Source organism: Natator depressus, chromosome 5, assembly GCF_965152275.1.
Source record: "Natator depressus isolate rNatDep1 chromosome 5, rNatDep2.hap1, whole genome shotgun sequence".
Lineage (NCBI taxonomy): Eukaryota > Metazoa > Chordata > Testudines > Cheloniidae > Natator > Natator depressus.
In genome coordinates, this window is record NC_134238.1 from 43,323,284 (window position 1) to 43,343,742 (window position 20,459).

At 39.8% G+C, this 20,459-nt stretch overlaps 1 protein-coding gene across 3 annotated transcripts in view; it reads left to right on the forward strand.

The window, feature by feature from the left end:
• Positions 1-19,500, forward strand: part of CDK7 (cyclin dependent kinase 7) — a 34,218-nt gene extending 14,718 nt beyond the window's left edge. For 2 of the 3 annotated variants that reach the window (XM_074952663.1, XM_074952662.1), the window contains 7 exons: positions 1,864-1,974; positions 2,858-2,976; positions 5,258-5,357; positions 6,942-7,028; positions 8,411-8,560; positions 16,423-16,570; positions 18,690-19,499. In XM_074952663.1, the coding sequence (XP_074808764.1) occupies positions 1,864-1,974; positions 2,858-2,976; positions 5,258-5,357; positions 6,942-7,028; positions 8,411-8,560; positions 16,423-16,570; positions 18,690-18,715 (741 nt within the window). In that variant the 3' untranslated portion in view covers positions 18,716-19,499. Of the gene's footprint in view, positions 1-1,863; positions 1,975-2,857; positions 2,977-5,257; positions 5,358-6,941; positions 7,029-8,410; positions 8,561-16,422; positions 16,571-18,689 lie in introns of all 3 variants that reach the window. The other variant, XM_074952661.1, reaches the window with a different exon arrangement.
• The last annotated feature ends 959 nt before the right edge of the window (positions 19,501-20,459 follow it).

Genomic DNA, 20,459 nt, shown 5'->3' on the forward strand with positions numbered 1-20,459 from the left:
GTGACAAACTAGGACAAGGAAAAACAAAGCATTCATTTGTATTTTGGTAGCATCCAGAAGACCCAGCTGGGATCAGGATCTGTAGTGATTAGCATTGTACGACATATAGGAACATAAGAATGGCCATACTGGGTCAGACCAAAGGTTCATCCAGCCCAGTATCCTGTCTACCGACAGTGGCCAATGCCAGGTGCCCCAGAGGGAGTGAACCTAACAGGTAATGATCAAGTGATCTCTCTCCTGCCATCCATCTCCACCCTCTGACGAACAGAGGCCAGGGACACCATTCCTTACCCATCCTGGCTAATAGCTATTAATGGACTTAACCTCCATGACTTTATCCAGTTCTCTTTTAAACCCTGTTATAGTCCTAGCCTTCACAACCTCCTCAGGCAAGGAGTTCCACAGGTTGATTGTGCGCTGAGTGAAGAAGAACTTCCTTTTATTTGTGTTAAACCTGCTACCCATTAATTTCATTTGGTGGCCCCTAGTTCTTATATTATTGGAACAAGTAAATAACTTTTCCTTATTCACTTTCTCCACACTACTCATGATTTTATAGACCTCAATCATATCCCCCCTTAATCTCCTATTTTCCAAGCTGAAAAGTCCTATCCTCTTTAATCTCTCCTCATATGGGACCCATTCCAAACCCCTAATCATTTTAGTTGCCCTTTTCTGAACCTTTTCTAATGCCGGTATATCCTTTTTGAGATGAGGGGACCACATCTGTATGCAGTATTCAAGATGTGGGCGTACCATGGATTTATATAAGGGCAATAAGATATTCTCCATCTTATTCTCTATCCCTTTTTTAATGATTCCTAACATCCCGTTTGCTTTTTTGACTGCTGCTGCACACTGCATGGATGTCTTCAGAGAACTATCCACGATGACTAAGATCTTTCTCCTGATTAGCTGTAGCTAAATTAGCCCCCATCATATTGTATAGTTGGGGTTATTTTTTTTCCAATGTGCATTACTTTACGTTTATCCTCATTTAAATGTCATTTACCAAGTTTTCATATAGAAAACTTAATGCAGTCTAAGAACTATTTTAGATATTTTACAAATTTTAACTTGAATTTTTAAGCGTGTTGGGAAATGGAAGCTACTGTAGGAATGCAAAGCATTATTCGTAGAAAACAAGTGGAGGGAGCAGTGTGTAGAGGCAGAGAGAATGTTTAAAAAATAGGATGGAGCAAGTTCATGAAAGCTATACAAAAAAGTGGAGGCCATTTTTACTTGGATTCTGAAACAAGTGGATTTGTTAAAATGGTAGTCAATAGGTCATACCTACATGTGTGTGCAGAGGGCTCTTGTGCTCTGCCAAGGCTAGAGTCCTGGAGCTATATTGAAGGAAGGTAAAATAGTTCAGGCAGAGCACACACAAGTATAAATGAGGATTTATGTGAGGGACTTACCACAATAGCATATGCGGTATATTTTGTTGAGGTGGTAGAGTTATAGTTAAGCATATTCCTTTTGCCTAAGAGAGGCACTTTAGCTCTTGAAATAACTTGCTGGAAGAAGTTGAGATTTCAGATCAAGCTTATATGGTCATGCGGGTAGAGAAAACATGGAGTCAATATAAACTTAACACAAATATGGTATCCAGAATAGCTGTGGTCTCCATTTCAGTTTCTGTTCTCCAGTATAGTTAGCTATAACTTTTTCTAGAGAAACTTAAGAATTTCAACTACTTTTTACATAACTCAGTGGCATAGAATCTTATTAGCAATTGCACCATGTAACATTCAACTTTGCTTAAAGGAAAATAGTAACATTAAGCAAAGAGAATTGTAATATAATTAAACATAGTTAGATTTTTGGTAGAGAGTTTCATAACATGCTTTTTCCCAGGTTATAATAAAGGATAGTAGCCTTGTGCTGACACAATCTCACATCAAAGCATATATGCTGATGACACTTCAAGGACTGGAATATTTACATCAGCACTGGATTCTACACAGGGTAAGTAAGAATATTCTAAAAGGAACAAAGTCCCTTTCAGTAAAAGAGTTGCTAAAGGAAACTTTACACCCTGTAACAAAATGGTGACACTTTTTGGTAGAGCTTAGTAGATCCAAAAGTAATCTCTCTCTCTGTAAAGTCCATGTAGCATAGTTTTATAAAAGGGCGGGGGGCATGGGCGGGTGCTGAGGGGAGAAGGAAAACTTTAATGGTTTTTATTATGGAGACACAATTCCAATGCCTGCAGCCCAATAGCTGAGAAACCCTACAATAACAATCCACTGTACAGTTAGGAAAGTATTCCTATTTACTTATGAAAGTCTTCCATTTCAAAATTGCAGTAGAGTACTGTATAATGGTACTTCAAATCTTTTGATTGCAACTCTTATCTTGGCTGTTCTGACCTGGAAAGTACCAACTTATTGTGATGAAATAAATGACTAAATGGAGTTTAATAAAAAGGGCTGGTTTCAAGTGTGTAGTAGAAGGCTGCTAAATTCCTAGTTAATATATTTTAAAAATCAATTCAAATAAAACTAGTGTACTGCACTTCAGGGAGCAAATGCATCTCTAAAACTTTTGTGGTAACTGTCAGAGTAATGCCACAAAACTAAACTGCTGCTCTTTGGCAGCAAACATATGGCCACACTTAAATCAGCTTTTTAAAGGTGTTTGGAAAATCTGCAGCTCAAGTAGCAGAAGCACTACAGCCAAAGACACTCATAGATGTAATGCAAAGTTTATTTTTGCAAAAGGGGCTTTCTATAAAGATAGAAGCTTGTCTCCTAGAATAACTTTAATAAAAGAGTGCCGGGGAGCTCCTTATTAGTCATGCTTTTATTGATTACAGTAAATTTTATTGTCTTTGTCCCTTTCTTGACAGGATCTCAAACCAAACAATTTGTTACTAGATGAAAATGGAGTTCTAAAATTGGCTGACTTTGGCTTGGCAAAATCTTTTGGAAGCCCAAATAGAGTCTATACACACCAGGTAGTAACAAGGTAAGAAATAAAGCACTCTGCTTGGCTGTTGGATAGATGGGTATCTTGTAAAATCAGCTCTGCGCACAAGCCCAAGAGCTAACTTTATAAGAATGTGGCAATGGGAACCTGAATAACTGCTATAAAAGCTGACCTCAGTGCTTTGCAAGGTTATCTAATTGCTTTTGAGAACTGCCAGTAAAAAGGATTTTTGTATCCGTGTTGGTCCCAGGATATTAGAGAGACAAGGTGGGTGAAGTAATATCTTTTATTGGACCAAATTCTCTTGATGAGAGAGACAAGCTGTCATAAATATAAAGGGAAGGGTAAACCCCTTTAAAATCCCTCCTGGCCAGAGGAAATCTCCTCTCACCTGTAAAGGGTTAAGAAGCTAAAGGTAACCTCGCTGGCACCTGACCAAAATAACCAATGAGGAGACAAGATACTCTCAAAAGCTGGGAGGAGGGAGAGAAACAAAGGGTGTGTGTGTCTGTCTATATTCTGTCTTTGCCGGGGATAGACCAGGAATGAAGCCTTAGAACTTTTAGTAAGTAATCTAGCTAGGTACGTGTTAGATTATGATTTCTTTAAATGGCTGAGAAAAGAATTGTGCTGAATAGAATAACTATTTCTGTCTGTGTATCTTTTTTGTAACTTAAGGTTTTTGCCTAGAGGGGTTCTCTGTTTTGAATCTAATTACCCTGTAAGGTATCTACCATCCTGACTTTACAGGGGGGATTTTTTTTTATTTCTATTTACTTCTATTTCTATTAAGTCTTTTTTTGTAAGAAAACTGAATGCTTTTTCATTGTTCTCAGATCCAAGGGTCTGGGTCTGTGGTCACCTAGGCAAATTGGTGAGGCTTTTTACCAAACCTTGTCCAGGAAATGGGGTGCAAGGTTTTGGGAAGTATTTTGGGGGGAAAGACGTGTCCAAACAGCTCTTCCCCAGTAACCAGTATTTGTTTGGTGGTGGTAGCGGCCAATCCAAGGACAAAAGGGTGGAATATTTTGTACCTTGGGGAAGTTTTGACCTAAGCTGGTAAAGATAAGCTTAGGAGGTTTTTCATGCAGGTCCCCACATCTGTACCCTAGAGTTCAGAGTGGGGGAGGAACCTTGACACAAGCTTTTGAGCTTACACTGAGCTCTTCTTCAGGTTACATGTGTAAGCTTGAAAGCTAGTCTTTCCAGGAGAATTTGGTCCAATAAAAAAATATTACCTCACCCACTGGTTCCATAAAAACGATTATGGAATACACGCCTATACAAGATCTTCTGTAACTCTAGTGTAGTCTTTTCTTCAGAAACACAGGGAAATATGTACACTAGTCTTGTGAGTCTGGTTGTAGTTAACTTCTGAAACAATGAGGCTTATGCTCTTTATCTTTTATATATTAACCAGATTATTTGCCCTAAATGTAGTAGTCCTAACCACTCACTCATGTACCTCTTAAGGTAACTAAATGGTCTTAATTGACATCAGATAGATCTGTTGGTTTTTTTTAAATATTTAATACACACTTCTAAAAACAGAGTGGGGGTGCAAGGCACAACTGAACTGCCAGAATATTTTTTTTGTTTGTCTACACTAATATGAATAGTTGGGATTTATTTTAAATGTCTTTTTCTAATGGAAGAAATGGAAGCTAGATTTGTTATAGATGTTTGATTAATGGAAGAAATGAGATGATGCTTCCAAATGTTGGCTATTATGCCATCTACTAAGTTGTGCTTGAATACTAGTGTATTCATCACTGCAAGCGGAATCTAATCAAGATGTTATCTTCATGTGTCAAGTAAACTGAATTGTTTTAGGCAGGGATACTAGCTACTTTGCGTTAATAGTAACTGCCAGGATCCATTCTACACAAGAATCTCAGCACTTAGATCATCAGTGGCTGTCTCTGTCACTTTTGTGGTCTGGATATTGGCAGGAATTTTGATGCCTACTTGTTTTGTTTCCTGACAGATAACCTTGATTGTTTTTCGTTATTCAGACTGCCAGTTATCCTCTGTCTTTTGAGTTTGCAATCCAATTGTTTGCTAAGTGCAAATATGAACTGCAGTTTCACTTCATTTTGGGGAGGTGTGTACAGCATTGGGATGTTGAACCACATGCTTAAAGGGGAAAAAAGCTCTCTCCAAGATGTAGATCTTTTCAGGAATTAAATTGATGATAAATATCCAGGGAGTGAGCAATAAACATTCTCTAACACTTCTGCTCAGTTAAATACTTTATTTATTTGCATTACTGTATTATACAAATTATCCTTGCTTGAAAGTGTTCCTGCTTGCTTTTCAGGTGGTATCGAGCACCTGAGCTACTGTTTGGTGCTAGAATGTATGGTGTAGGTGTAGATATGTGGGCTGTTGGCTGTATCTTAGCAGAACTGCTTCTTAGGGTAAGCCTCGAACACAAATATTTCTGTTAATCTATAATATAATGTAGCTCTTGTACATAGGTTCTTATGTACTACTTTAGTATTTTAACCTTTGACATTTATAACCCCATACTATCTATTTTAATTAATCATTAACAGAAATCTGATATCTCATCTCAATCACTTTTATTAGCAAAGTCATGCATTGCTTGTATATCACTAGTGACTCTCATTCCATATGCACTGAAGTACAATGTCTAGGAATGTTAAAAGTATGTACTAACTTTCCATGTGTTGTCCTTCCCCTACTAACCATGGATCGGCAGAACAAAGTTTAATGTCAACATCTGTCTAACTTTAAATGTGGTGGTTCTCAGATTTTGTGCATGGATCATAGCTCTTCCTTGCGTGTTTTTTTTTTTTTTTTTTTTTTGCTAGTGACTAACTCATTTAAGTGTGCCCCTTACAAAACAGTTCCTTAGGAAAAAAGGTGGAGGAGGAGAATAAAATTCTTTCCACTTTTGTTCAAAAAGCTAAACTCTCTTTAAAGTAGGATAAGCTTGAGAGAAATGATGATATTTAAGAGACTTAATGATGGAAAGGGTAGTGTCCTATTGGACCATCTAATCCAATCCTGCAATGCAGGATACTGCACTACAGCATACTTGCTGTTACTTTGTCTAGTTTTAGACAATTTTAAGAAACTTTTATCCAAAATGTCTCTTAAACAGAAAACACTGAGAGGAAAATATAAACTAAATGTCACAAAAACATTGGGTGTCCCCTTTGCCTTGATTTTTTTTTAATGAATATCTTAGTACACTGACTTTTCTGTTTTGATTTCAGTTATCCTCACTGTCATCTATTAATGTGTTAAGCGTGAAGAATTAGATAATATTAATAGTCACCTTATTCTTCAACTTCTGTCGCAGAACTCTATCTTCTGCCTTTGGCCTAATTCAGTCTGCCATGTACTTACAATACACAATTTCCTCCTCTACTTCCAATGTAGTTTAAACTTGACAAACACTGGTTAGGCAATTTCTAACCCAGTGAATCAGTACCCCGTTAGTTTTGCTTGAGTGGAGATCATTTAATTCCTAGTATGGTCATCACAAGATTCATTCAGAAGTTCTGAATACGAAACCTAGATGGTCTCCAGTATCAGTCTTCCTCTTTCTTCCCTAGTTGTGGGCATTGGAAAGATCACAAAGTGACTGAGGAAAAAATTAAAACATGCAACTATACAGATTTAGGTTGCTTAACATGGTATGTTTAACTTTTTAGTAGGTTAAAAAGAGGCATACCTTTGTACAATCTCACTTACGTAATGGTTGTTTAGCTTCATAATAGAAAATCTAGTGATGAAGTTAATGATGTCATGCATAAATGTAAACGGCATTTGAAACCTATTTTGACATTATGGTGAAGCCCCAAGCATTCCATCAGTGCCTATCTACAGCCAATTAGTATCCAAAGCTATGTTACTGTAACAGTAGAATACTTTCACAAAGGGAAAAATCAAAGTTGTTCCCTGGGAGTCCAAGTTCAGAAGTTGATTTAAATCTTTAAATTAAAATGGCTGTTGCATTTGCCTTCTTACAGGTTCCTTTTTTGCCAGGAGACTCTGATCTTGATCAGCTGACAAAAATATTTGAAACGCTGGGGACTCCAACAGAAGATCAGTGGCCTGTAAGTCCTTTAGTTAACAAACCTATCTCAGCATTCTCTTTTTATATTACTGTCAACTGCTTGAATTAAATTTTAAAGTTGTACCAAAATATTTGGTAATTACTTTAAAAAGATTGTTAGCGGAATTTACAAAACAAAGTGCAGAGGACAGTTAGTTGGGGTTTCCAAAACTGCTATTTGGATTAGACACCTGCTAATATAATAGCATGTGGTAATTTAAGAGTGAAACTAGAACTTCTCATGATACTTTCATCATATGATGATAGCCATGGGACACATGGAAGAGTGACAATTTAATGCTTTTTCATTTAATCTTGTTTGATATAGTCAGGTAGTTTGTAGGCATTTGCAAATGCATTTTGATTCAAAACAGTTATATGCTGTCATACCATAATTCAAAAGGAAGTGTTTAAAGATTCTTGCAATATTTTATCATGTTCTTGGTGCTTAATGAAAATTTTATCCTTGAAGAAATTCTTGTTTGTAGGATACTTGGCCAAAAGAGAGGAGATATTTTGAAATTAATTCACAAATCTTCAAAATTAAGAACCTTCATTCCCTCACTTCTGTAAACTATGCAAGAGAGATGTCATTCATTCATTCATTCATCATGTTTACTGCCACTTTAACATGCTGTGGTGTGCTTGGTTAAAACTTACTGCAGTATAAATGATGTTGCTAGAAATATTTAGCATCATTTGGCTATTAAGTTTATCAATGTAACTTTGTATGATATTGGGGGAAGAAGAGAGGTGACTTGCAAACTGGATGAAAACAACAGTAAGATATGCATTATTGCAACTTGAACAGGTGTTAATCTGTTTGGCTCAATTCTTTTTTCAAAATTATTCAGTTTCCCACTCCAGAAGCAGTCGCAGAGTATTACTTATGCGGAACATAGTCTCCCATGTTGTTGATGCAAATGACTTCCATGTTAGAGAGGCCAACTTAAATTGCTTTTGTCTGAAAATTTTGTGTGTTTTACTGCAAAACACTCCTAAGATTACAATAATGAGAGACTAGAGGGGAAATTTTTTTCAATTTTGTTAGTGCATTTGATCCTCTTAGGGAATAATCATTTTTGTTGTTTCCCTTCTATAGTCATTAACTTTCCCGCTTTGTGGAACTCTTTACACTGCATAATAGGAAAAATCCTTTAGAAAGGGGAGTGTGATTGTAAAACCACAACATTGATAAGTTTGTTACCTGAAACTAATGTAATAGTTTTTATTAAACTGACTCAATTTCAGATTGACAGTATGCTTTAAAAGTTGACTATTACTTCTGATCTATAAGCTGCACTGTGGCAGTTCCTTCAGTTGGGGGTACAAGCTTTTCTTTATTTGTTGTTTTAAAATCTAATTCCCATTTTGTTTTCATAGGGCATGTCAAGTCTTCCAGATTATGTAACATTTAAAAGTTTCCCTGGAATGCCACTTCAACATATCTTCAGTGCAGCTGGTGATGACTTGCTAGATCTTCTCCAAGGTCTATTCATATTTAATCCTTGTACTAGGGTCACAGCTACACAGGTATGGTAGACTGTTTTTATTGTATGTTATAGATTGTGTACATTCTAACATCTCTTGTTAACATCAGTTAAATATCTCTTGGGTGTGAGGAGTGATAGTTTAGGTTTGAGATAAAATGTCCTCTTACTTATTTGTATTATAGTACATAGGAGCCCCTGCCATGGACGAGAAACCCATCTTGCTCTGATCATATAATTACTATAAAACCTTCTCATGCTATGGAGACTTTCAAAGGTATAAATGGCAGTTCGAAGTTAATGTCTGTCTGCCACTTGTCTTTGAAAATCTTACCCTACAGATCTAGGTTGAAGAGGATGAAAGATTTGGGGCTCCTAGGCTTTTTTGACACTTTAATTACATCCTAACTTTGCAACACTATTTTCATTACCACCACCATAGCTCCTAGGAGCCCTAGTCATGGGGCAGGATCCTATTGTGGGCACTGTACAAAGAACATAAAGATGGCTCCTTCCCCAAATGCGCAATCTAAGTATAAGACAAGAGACAATAGATACAGACAAATGAGGGAGTACAAGGAAACAGTGAGTCCGTATGGGTCTGCTTGATAGTCTGTGGTATCAGTACACTGTTCAGCTACCTGGTGAACTTTGAGCTTTACATGTCTTCATATAGGACCTTCCATCCCTTATTTTATAAATGTTTAAATCATAAATTCATATTAATATTCCATTTTTCTCAGTTTCTGTTGCAACTCTTGACCCTCCTTGGTTTTTACAGTGGGAGCCTTATCCCAGAATTTTCATCTCAAATCTCAGGTTTCAGAGTAGCAGCCGTGTTAGTCTGTATTCGCAAAAAGAAAAGGAGTACTTGTGGCACCTTAGAGACTAATGCATTTATTTGAGCATAAGCTTTCGTGAGCATCCGATGAAGTGAGCTGTAGCTCATGAAAGCTTATGCTCAAATAAATGTGTTAGTCTCTAAGGTGCCACAAGTCCTCCTTTTCTTTTTGCATCTCAAATCTGTTGCTGAAAGTCTGTGACAACTTTTCGTTGTCACTTTGTGGGGGGATGGATCCATATATTCAGTACTGATGAGTCCTTTAGCCTCCATGCTATAGGAGGCAGTCAGATGTTTTGATTGGCTGGGCTGACTCTCCAGGTAACTGCTCTCACTGGGATGTAGTGACTCAAAAAGATTTGGGGCTTTTGGTGGATAAACAGATGACTATAAGCTCCCAGTGTGACACCGTGGCCAAAAGAGCTAATGTGATCCTGGGATACATAAACAGGGGAATGAGGCATAGAAGTAGAGAGGTTATTTTACCGCTGTATTTGGCACTGGTGTGACCTCTGCTGGAATACTGTGTACAGTTATGGTGCCCACAATTTGAGAAAGGATGTTGATGAATTGGAGAGGGTTTAGAGACAAGATTAGAAAATGTGCTTTATAGCAGAGGTTCTCAACCTTTTTCTTTCTGAAGCTCCCCCTCCCCTCCAACATGCTAAGCCCACCTGTGTCACAATAATGGGTTTTCTGCATATAAAATCCAGGGCTAATGTTAAGGGGTAGCAACAGGGCAATTGCTTGGGGCCTCATGCCACAGGAGCTCCCACAAAGCTACGTTGCTCAGGCTTCAGCCTCAAGTGGCAGGGCTCAGGGCCTGGGCTTCAACCCCATGCAGCAGGGCTTCGGCTTTCTGCCCTGGGCCCCAGTGAGTCTAATGCTGGTCCTGCTTGGTGGCCCCCTGAAACCTGCTTGCGGCCCCCCTGGGGGCTTCGGACCCCTGGTTGAGAACCACTGCCTTATAGTAATAGACTCAAGGCACTTGTCAAGGTTCCTTCCCCACTCTGAACTCTAGGGTACAGATGTGGGGACATGCACGAAAGACCCCCTAAGCTTATTCTTACCAGCTTAGGTTAAAACTTCCCCAAGGTACAAACTTTTACCTTTTGTCCTTGGACCTTATGCTGCCACCACCAAGTGTGCTAAACAAAGAACAGGGAAAGAGCCCACTTGGAGACGTCTTCCCCCCAAGTCCTACACCCCCTTTCCTGGGGAAGGGAAATCCTCACCAATTTGCATAGGTGAACACAGACCCAAACCCTTGGATCTTAAGAACAATGAAAAAGCAATCAGGTTCTTAAGAATTTTAATTAAAGAAAAAGTAAAAAGAATCACCTCTGTAATCAGGATGGTGAATACCTTACAGGGTAATTAGGTTCAAAACCTAGAGATTCCCTCGAGGCAAAACCTTAAGTTACAAAAAGACACAAAAACAGGAATCTACATCCCATTCAGCACAACTTATTTACCAGCCATTTAAACAAAACCGAAATCGAACCCATATCTAGCTAGATTACTTACTAAGTTCTAAGACTCCATTCCTTTTCTGTTCCTGGCAAAAGCATCTCACACAGACAGACCCTTTGTTTCCCCCGCCTCCAGCTTTGAAAGTATCTTGTCTCCTCATTGGTCATTTTGGTCAGGTGCCAGCAAGGTTATCTTAGCTTCTTAACCCTTTACAGGTAAAAGGACTTTGCCTCTGGCCAGGAGGGATTTGATAGCACTGTATGTAGAAAGGTGGTTACCTTTCCCTATTTATGACAGAGCTCAATCTATTTATCTTCTCAAAGAGAAGGTTAAGAGGTGACTTGATTAGCTATAAGTAGCTATACGGGGAAGAAATATTTAATAATGAGCTCTTCAGTCTAGAAGAGAACGTATAACACCATCCAATGGGTGGAAATTGAAGCTAGACAATTTCAGACTGAAAATTTTTAACAGAGTAATTAACCATTGGAACACAACAGTTTACCAAGGGTTTTGGTGGATTGTCCATTACTGACAATTATTAAATCAAGATTGGATGCTTTTCTAAAAGACCTGCTCTAGGAATTATTTTGGGCAAGTTCTATGGCCTGTGCTGTACAGGAGGCCAGACTAGATCACAATGGTCCTTTCTGGCCTTGAAATGTAAAAAGCCCCTCCAGAATTTTCTCTGCCTCCAAAGACGCAGCACGCTAGGAGTAAGGGCCTTTGTAGGCTGTCCAAAACCTGATGAATTTTTTTCTTTTCCTCTTTTTTTCCCCTAGCTGCTTTTTTTTTTTTTTTTTTCCTGAGCCAATCTACTCTTTTCGTGTATGGAGTTGCTGAAAATATTTTCCAATGGGCTCTAAAACTGATCTTTGTAATCCCTTCCTGGCCACCCTGTTTAAGATGGAATGGTAAACCTAGTGAAGACAAGTATCAGGGGGTAGCTGGGTTAGTCTGTATCCACAAAAACAAGGAGTCTGGTGGCACCTTAAAGACTAACAGACTTATTTGGGTATAAGCATTCGTGGGTAAAACACCACTTCAGATGCATGGAGTGAAAATTACAGGTTCAGGTATTATGACACATGAAGGGAAGGGAGTTACCTCACAAGTGGAGAACCGGTGTTGACAGGGCCAATTTGATCAGGGTGGATGTAGTCCACTCCCAATAATAGATGAGGAGGTGTCAATTCCAGGAGAGGCAAAGCTGCTTTTGTAATGAGCCAGCCACTCCCGGTCCATATTCAAGCCCAAATTAATGGTGTTAAATTTGCAAATGAATTTTAGTTCTGCTGTTTTCCTTTGAAGTCTGTTTCTGAAGCTTTTTTGTTCAAGTATAGCTACCTTTAAATCTGTTATAGAATGTCCAGGAAGATTGAAGTGTTCTCCTACTGGCTTTTGTATGTTACCATTCCTGATGTCCGATTTGTGTCCATTTATTCTTTTACATAGGGACTGTCCGGTTTGGCCAATGTACATGGCAGAGGGGCATTGCTGGCACATGATGGCATATATAACATTAGTTCTAGTGAAGACAGCATCTGACTTAAAAGTCCCCCCCCTCCCCCAAAGTGTTCACTGACAGAAGGGTGGAATGAGCTCTCTGCAGAGACTATGAAGAATTCTCAGCAGCCCATAGAATAGGATTGATAATGGTCAGGTTTTTTGGGTGTGGTTTTTTGGGGTATTTTTTTTGCCAGAGCAGTAAGTTTTGGTTTTTTATATTCTGAGTTCATGCTCTCTGACGTTCCAAAAAAGGTGAAAAGGGCCAAGGAGTTGGGATCATCCTTAGAGAATTTCCCTTACATCTGCTCTACTTTGACACCTCCCTTGATGCTTTCAGGTCATCCAGCAGATAGAGGACTCTAGCATAGAGGCAAGAAGGCGTCTATGACTGACTGGGTGTGGAAGGTGGATATTTCCTCAAGACAGGTTTTTGCTACCAAAAACCTATGTTTGGGGGCGGGGCAATATAAAAAGGTAGATCTAAAGCACAGGACAAAACCAAAAAACCTTTGTTAATGATAAAGCTCAGTACAAATTTTAAACCATTTTAGGCATCCCTTTTGGGGTTATGGAGCTTTATATAGATAATGGTAGGAGAGATGACAGATTCTTTAAGAATAGATGGGAGAATACCAGGCCTATTAAATGCAGAGGTGACTCATTCTCTGTGAATGTCTCTAAGAGCAATCAGTGACTACCTCCCTCCAATATTCTGCAGGGGGGAGTGGGAGCTTGGTTGTTTGGGGGGTTTTGGTGTTTTTTTTGGTTCCAACCTGGTTTGCTGCCACCACCATGGACAAATGATTGACACGCGCCATTTCCAAATGTGGTGCTACAGAATTCTAAATGACCCCTCTCCTCCCCTAGCTGCCCAGCCCATCCCAGAGGAAGACTATGCTCAGGCAAATCGACAATCTTCTCCATATCAGGGTGAATGAGCATGTCCGAGACCAGGATCAGTATTGGGGCTTATAGTCCATACTGTTCCTGGTTGTGAGGCAATCATGGAGGACAGAGCTGTCCTGGATTTAAAGACTCAATAAGCTGATCCACTTCCACAAGTTCAAAATGGACACTGCTCCTGTCTGTCATGGTAGCTACCACAACAGGGATTTCCTAATCTTTTTTTGACCTCAAGGAAGCATATCTTCACGTTTCCATCATTACACAGACGATACTTGAGGTTTGCATACAGCACTCTGCACATGCAGTATAAAGCCCATTTTTGGCACTGCCACTGCCCCCAGGGTAGTCACAGATACTAGGGGCATCTCTGAACAGTATCTGTATCTTTTTCTCAATGGCATTCTGATGAGAGACTTCTGGAGGAAGGAGGCTCTTAAGTACACCCAAATGACCAGGGCAGAAACATGGATTTATAATACATATGGAGAAAAGCCAGCTTGACCCTACCCAGACAATGGAACACCTGGGAGTTTGGCTGAACACCACACTTCACAGGACGTTCCCCCCCAAAAACGGGCAAGTACAGATTCTGGAGAAAACATACAAAATTCTTCACAGTCAACATTACTGTATGAAGATCTTCTAGGCACGTTCATTTCATGCATATACTACTCTTATGGGCAGAATTTCATTTCTGGTGCCTGCAGTACTGCCTACTCTGCTTTCCTGCTCACATTCACAATTTCAACTCACTATAAGACTTCTCTCCACATTAAAAGGTCCCTCAGATGGCAGTTACAACAAGATTCACAGACTGTGTCTGCTTGGCAGAACCACAGAGACTCCATAATGATGGATGCCAGCTCGGAAGGGTATGGAGCTGACGCATCTCCACACATGGTACAAAGTCAGGGTCACTGACGGAATCTCACTACACCATAAACAGTTTTGGAATTTTAGGTGATTCACCTAGCCCTTCAGGCATTCCTCCCCACCTTAAACTCAAGACACATACTTGTATTCATAGTCAGCATGACTGCCATAGCATATGTAAACAGATGGGGCACCTGGTTGAGCCTGCTAAAAGCAGAAGCCACTGTGTACTCAGTAACAAGCTTTTCCTATTGGCATTTCTTTGGATGGACTGAGAGAAACATTTTGTCACTTTGAGCTGCATATCAAAGGGCAGCTGAATGCCAGTGATTGGCTCAGCTGCAAAAGCTCGGAGCAGGGGAAATTGTGTCTTAATCGTGTCTCCACCAGAGGTGTTCAACCCCATAGCCCAGACCTTTGGAAAACTAACATGGAAGCTCTTAGGCATCCAGTTCCAATGCCAAAAACAACAACTCCTATGTCAGGAAGTGAGATCGTCGGGCCAGGGGAATCAGTGACTTCTCCCAGGTATGGCCAACAGCTCTGCTATATGCATTCCCTCTTTTTCCCATAACATGCACCATCTAACAGACAACCGGCTGAAATTCTGATTGCACCCCATTGGCCTGAACTTCCCTGGTTTTCATACATCATGGAGATGTTTGTGACCCCTCCATCAACATTACAATGCACCTACATTACAATGCATCTACTATCATAGGAACCTCTGCTCCATCACATCACAGCATCTCTGAAGCTGGCAGCCTAATTATTGAGAGGTCACTTTAAAAATAAATGAACACAACCCCCTACCCACAAACTAGTAAATTCCAGTGATGTGTTCTCAATCCTACTCAAGTCCAGAGTTTTCAGCCAATTCTTGGTATACAGTAACACAGAGAAGATTTTATTCATGGTGCATGTTTAGATACATGGCAGGATCAGCATCTATATTTAGAGAACAGTCTCTTAGTAAAACATACGCTTTGTTCGTTCTCATACAGGTTTAGGGGACAGAAAGCTTTGAGATCCTCTACAGCAAAGTATACATATTTTGAAGCGAATGGGGGAAGATTTTCCAAGACATGTAAAACTAAGAGGTAATCTCCTCCATTCAAGATTAAAGCCAATAAGATAATGCAGCCTCATTGGCTGATGGTTCCCTGCATATGTTTACTAAATTCTAGAAGATTGGTCGACTTCGATCAGATGAAGTCCAGATTTCGACAGGAGTTCTGCGAGCTATAGCCTACCCTTAGCCCAGCCAACAGTTGATAGTGAGGGCAGGACTACTGCTACAAAAATCCCACCACTGCTGAATTTATGGATCCATCCCCTGAAATGAGAATGAGAAAATTTCTCACTTATCTGGAAATTTTCATTTTGGGTAGGCGATATGGGTTCATAAATTCATCCCATCTCTGTGTTTGTCTACTTCTGGTGATTGGTCAATTGTGCGCTTGATCCCTCTTTAGGGAAGAGTGGATGGATAACCATGCTCTTAAAAGTAACCCTCTGGGTTGTCAGTTTTGTTTTTTTTCCCCCAGATTGTCCAGTTCTTAGTTGTTTGACATATTTTCTGCTATTGTTAATATGTGAATGAGTACTTTTATTCATTTCCTTCTTCTTCTTCTGAACTGTGGTTTATAGAAGCTGTGGAACTGAAATCTGCTTCAAAGTGGAGGGGTGAGGAGGGTAGAATTTAACTTCCATAAAATGTCAGTTTTACATATCTGCTTCTTGTGTGTTCAGTTCCTCTGTGTACTCAGTAACAAGCTTTTCCTATGGGCATTGCAGAACCCAAAGCGATTAGGGAAGAGTAGAACAGAACCCAATTTACTTTGTAAATCAACATAAGGATGGTGTTCCAGAAATCTGGCTTCAATTCCTGGCTCTGCCAGAGGTGTCACTGGTGACCTTGGAAAAGTCAATCTCTGTGCCCCTTTCCTTTTTCTATCTTGTCTATTCAGATTGTAAGCTCTTCAGAGCTGGAACAGTCTTAGTGTACATGTACAGCATCTGCCACAATGGGGCCAGGATCTTGGTTGGGGAGTCTAGGCACCGACTGTAATACAGATGATAGACAAATTATTTCAACTGGTAAATTGAACAAACTGTATGGAAGTTGCTAAGAGAATCTGAAATCTTGGATTTTGTAGCTACTCTTGAGTCTTCAGTCTTAGAACGCTCAGAAATGTCCTTAGTTATAAGCAAGGAGATTAAGAAAAGGAAAGAATATAGCTTCAAATCAATTTTGTGCACACTATTAACTTGACCAGCTTTCTCCCCTTTTTATCTTTAAGGCATTGAAACAGAAGTATTTTAGTAATCGACCAGGACCAACACCAGGAATTCAATTGCCAAGACCAAACTGTCCTGCAGAAGCCTTAAAGGAACAACAAAATTCACTTTTAAATTTAAAAAGGAAGAGAACAGAAGGAATAGATCAAGGTAATTTTTCTTCTAAATCTTTGCATTTTTATATTTTTAATTTTAAACTGAAGATGCATGATAAGTATATATGATATTGTCCCAATGTTTAAGGAAATATGGCCTATATATAGTCCTCCATCTTATCAAATGAAATATTGCTCTCTAAATGGGCCAAATCTGAGCCCATAACACCAACCTAAGCCCCTAGGTGACTTGTAGTATTCTTTTTACAAGAGGTGTACATTGTTAAAAAAAAATCTTGTATTCATGTAGATTCTAAGGTGTAGAAAAATTTCTGTATCACAAGTTCTGTCAATATCCAAAACTATACTACGGTATTTAATACATCTTATCCTATGACTATTACCTGACTGAGAAGTTCTCTTAGATCCTTATGTAAATAGAATTACTTAAATTTTAATTGAGACATTTGATTGAATTCATTGGAAATTCTGAGCATTTTAGGACTGGTGTACATTAAATGTTTACTTCTCTGGTCTGCACATTCTTAATTTTATAGCCAGACTTCATCCGACTACTGGCCTCTACGTGTTTTCATGTGTAGAATGTACCTGCTCAGCGATCCTGAGCTTTGAGAACCTTTTGGACAGCAGTGTCCTCTGGAGCTGCACAAAGCCTTATAGTACCAGATGTTTTGAATCAAGACCATAAAGGATGATATGGCCTCTACCACTTCCTTTTTTTTCCCCCTCCTGGCTGAGAATCTGTGGACCTTGTCCCTGTGTCTCCAAACTCTCTCTGTATTTTTCTTAAATTGTGCACCTTTTAGTCATTTTGAGTCAGATCTCTGAAGTTTTGGATATGGTAGATTTAAGCACATTCCCATTGTTTGTCCTGCTTAGGGGAAGATAAGATCTATACTGCAATTTTAGAGCCCTGCACCCTTAGTCCCACAAGCCTTAGTCAGCTGAATAGGCCAGCCTGGGGTTTTTACTACAGTGTAGACATACCCTAAGTGATAGTGTAGGCAAGATCTAAGTCCTTTTGTGACTTTTCTCTGAGTTTTAACAAGGGATAGGAAAGCAGTCTAATAACTTGGCCTATTCTACACTACAGATACAACTAATGATTGTAAATTCTTCAGAACAGTGGTAGAGAAAATGTTTGTCTAAAACTCCTTGTGCAGTTTGGCATTAAATAAGTTGGTGAGCATGGTTGTCAGTGACCTGTAGAGTGGATGGGACCAAACCGTTTTTAAACAAAAAGCCTCAGCTTATTTATAGGATGGTAGGAGACAGTCATGTTTTAGTAGGTCACATTTGTAGTGTAGGTGGACCTCAGGAAAGAGGAATGGAGTAGTGCTGCTATCCTGCCAGTCTCTGGGGCAGAACCTAAAATAAGTCTAGTAAAACCGCTAAGCAGACACTGAAAGTGTCTTCATTTCCTCCACTGTGCCAACATGCTGCAGTTACTGTGAAACTGGAAAAACTTACTATCTTCATTACAATACCACCACCCAACCCATTGACACCTGCAGCTTTCTTTTTTTCCGCTAAGCTTAATTCTATTTTAAACCTGTAGCTTCTTATGTCAAATGGAAGGAAAAACAGGTGGTGTCTAAAATGTTTCGTGTCACACAGCCTTGCACAAAGATAGCTTGGAAACGTTTTAGGAGTACAAAACGCCTTTCTATAAATATAGCTTAATTTTATATTGCATGTGTCATGTAAACATATGAGAAACGTTCTGGACAACGTTTTTCATGCACGGTTATAGCTGCCCTTACATGAGCCTGCTCCAAGACTAGACAGGGCCTAAAGAGTAGTTAGGATATAGCTACAAGCCAAAGCTGCTCCCTAGGCTAGCTGTTTATCCAAGCTAGCCTAGGGAGCAGTGCAGGCATCAGTGTGGGCTCAAAAACTGAGTGCAGAGGCTGGGTACATACTCAGCTCATGAGTCCCTACTGATGCCTGTGCTGTCTTCACTGCTAGTGTTACCTGTGCGAGCTGGATTCAAGCTAGCTGTGATAAGCTAGCCTGTTCACAGCTTTTGCTGTTCAGACATACCCTACATAACTAGTAACACCTTGAGTTGGGGATTGGGACCTTTACCTCATTTATCAGTATTGATACAAATTCAGTTACTTACACTACAAAATTAATTTACCATTTTTCAGGATTACCAAAAAAGTTGATTTTTTGATTACCATGGATGACGATGATTAAATGGCCTGAAAGACCAAGACAATGGGAAAATGCTGCAACATTACCTGAACTTGGATGAAAACTGAATTTGTAATATATTTACATGTGTAAAATGTGAAACTTAATATTTCAGTGCTGAAACCATGTGGGGTGTTTCATTAAACCTATTCCTCTTTGAATAAATATATTTTTTAAAAAGAGCAAGATTCTTTGAACTGGTTTGCTGTGTAATTACTTTGAAATGTGCTTTTGTAGTAAGTGTGGGAAGTCTCCTTTATCATCAGGGCTTGGATACACTTGCAAGTTAAAGCGCATTAAAGCAGCCCTGGGTGCCCCAACTCACGACCTGTCCACACTGGCAAGGCACATAGAGCGCCTGGACTCTGCAGCTGGAGCGCTCCTGGTAATCCACCTCCACCAGAAGCATAAAGCTTGGTGCGTCTCAGCTGAAACGCCCCAGCGTCCGTGTGAACGAGGTGTTGCATTACTGCGCTGTGATCAGCCCCCATAATCCCCTTAAGTCAAATGGCCACTCTTGTCATTGTTTGGAATTGGCCGCAGGAATGCGGATATGCCCTTTCAAAGCTCCATTTCTGACAGCCGGCATGCTTATCTGCTCCGGGACAAAGCAACCATTACTGTGGAATGCCGCTTGAGAGGCGGGAGGAGGGGGGGTCTGCTGCTGTCTGAACTTATAAGACCGTATGCTGACATGCTCCCCCCCCCAAAAAAAACCCACACTCTTCCCCCCACATATACACAACACACTCCCTGTCACACTACACCCCCACTCCCCCCATTTGAAAAGCATGTTATAGCCACTTGCATCCTGGGATAGCTACCACAATGCACTGCTCTCTGTGGCCATTGCAAGAGTGGCTAATGTGGCCACGCCAGTGCATTTGAATCTGCCAGTGTGGATGCACTGCAGCGCTTTCCCTACTGTGCTCTCCAAGGGCTGCTTTAACTCACAGCGCTCTACATCTGCAAGTGCAGCCATGCCCTTAGACTCTAACTTGAGATGCAGGCTTTGCTGAATGAAGTGCTATGCTGGTGCAAACCCTACTCTAGGAGAGAGGCCCAGGTGAGGAGCCTGTGTTCAGATGAATGTTTGTTAACCCATATACAGTTTGGTTTTTTTTTCCAGCCATCTGTACTAGACATAAGGGGATGCCACAGTTTTAACTTTGTTCCGGTTAAATCTGCCAATGCAATAACAAATGGGTGAGCGCATGTTCTCGTAGCAGACATGTAGATGAAAAGTCTTCAAGGGGTATCCATGCCGAGTTGTGAACTACAAAGAAGTACTCCTCACTTTGATCCTCCAAAAGAACCAACTTACTGGAAAAAAGAAATACAAATATTTGGACTAGAATGCTAAGGAGATGAAACAAGAAGGCCTTGCAGCCTACAGAGCTGCAGTACATTTAAAAAGGAATGGAGGGATGTCTGAAGAGTAATGTGGCAGACCTCCATATGATGCTTATGACTCATATTTGGACAATATGATGGTTATGTAACGGAGTACAGTATTTAGTCATCCGAAGAAAACACTAGGGGGGAAAATATCATTGTATTTCCTATATTACTATGTACTGACCACTAGTCATTTAAAATTAGCTTTAGATCGCCTCCAAGACTTAATGGACTCCATATGTAGATAGAAATTCATATTTAATAACATTTGGTTTGACGAATTCTGTTCAGAAGTTACTTTAGCCTAAAAACAACTAATTGTACAT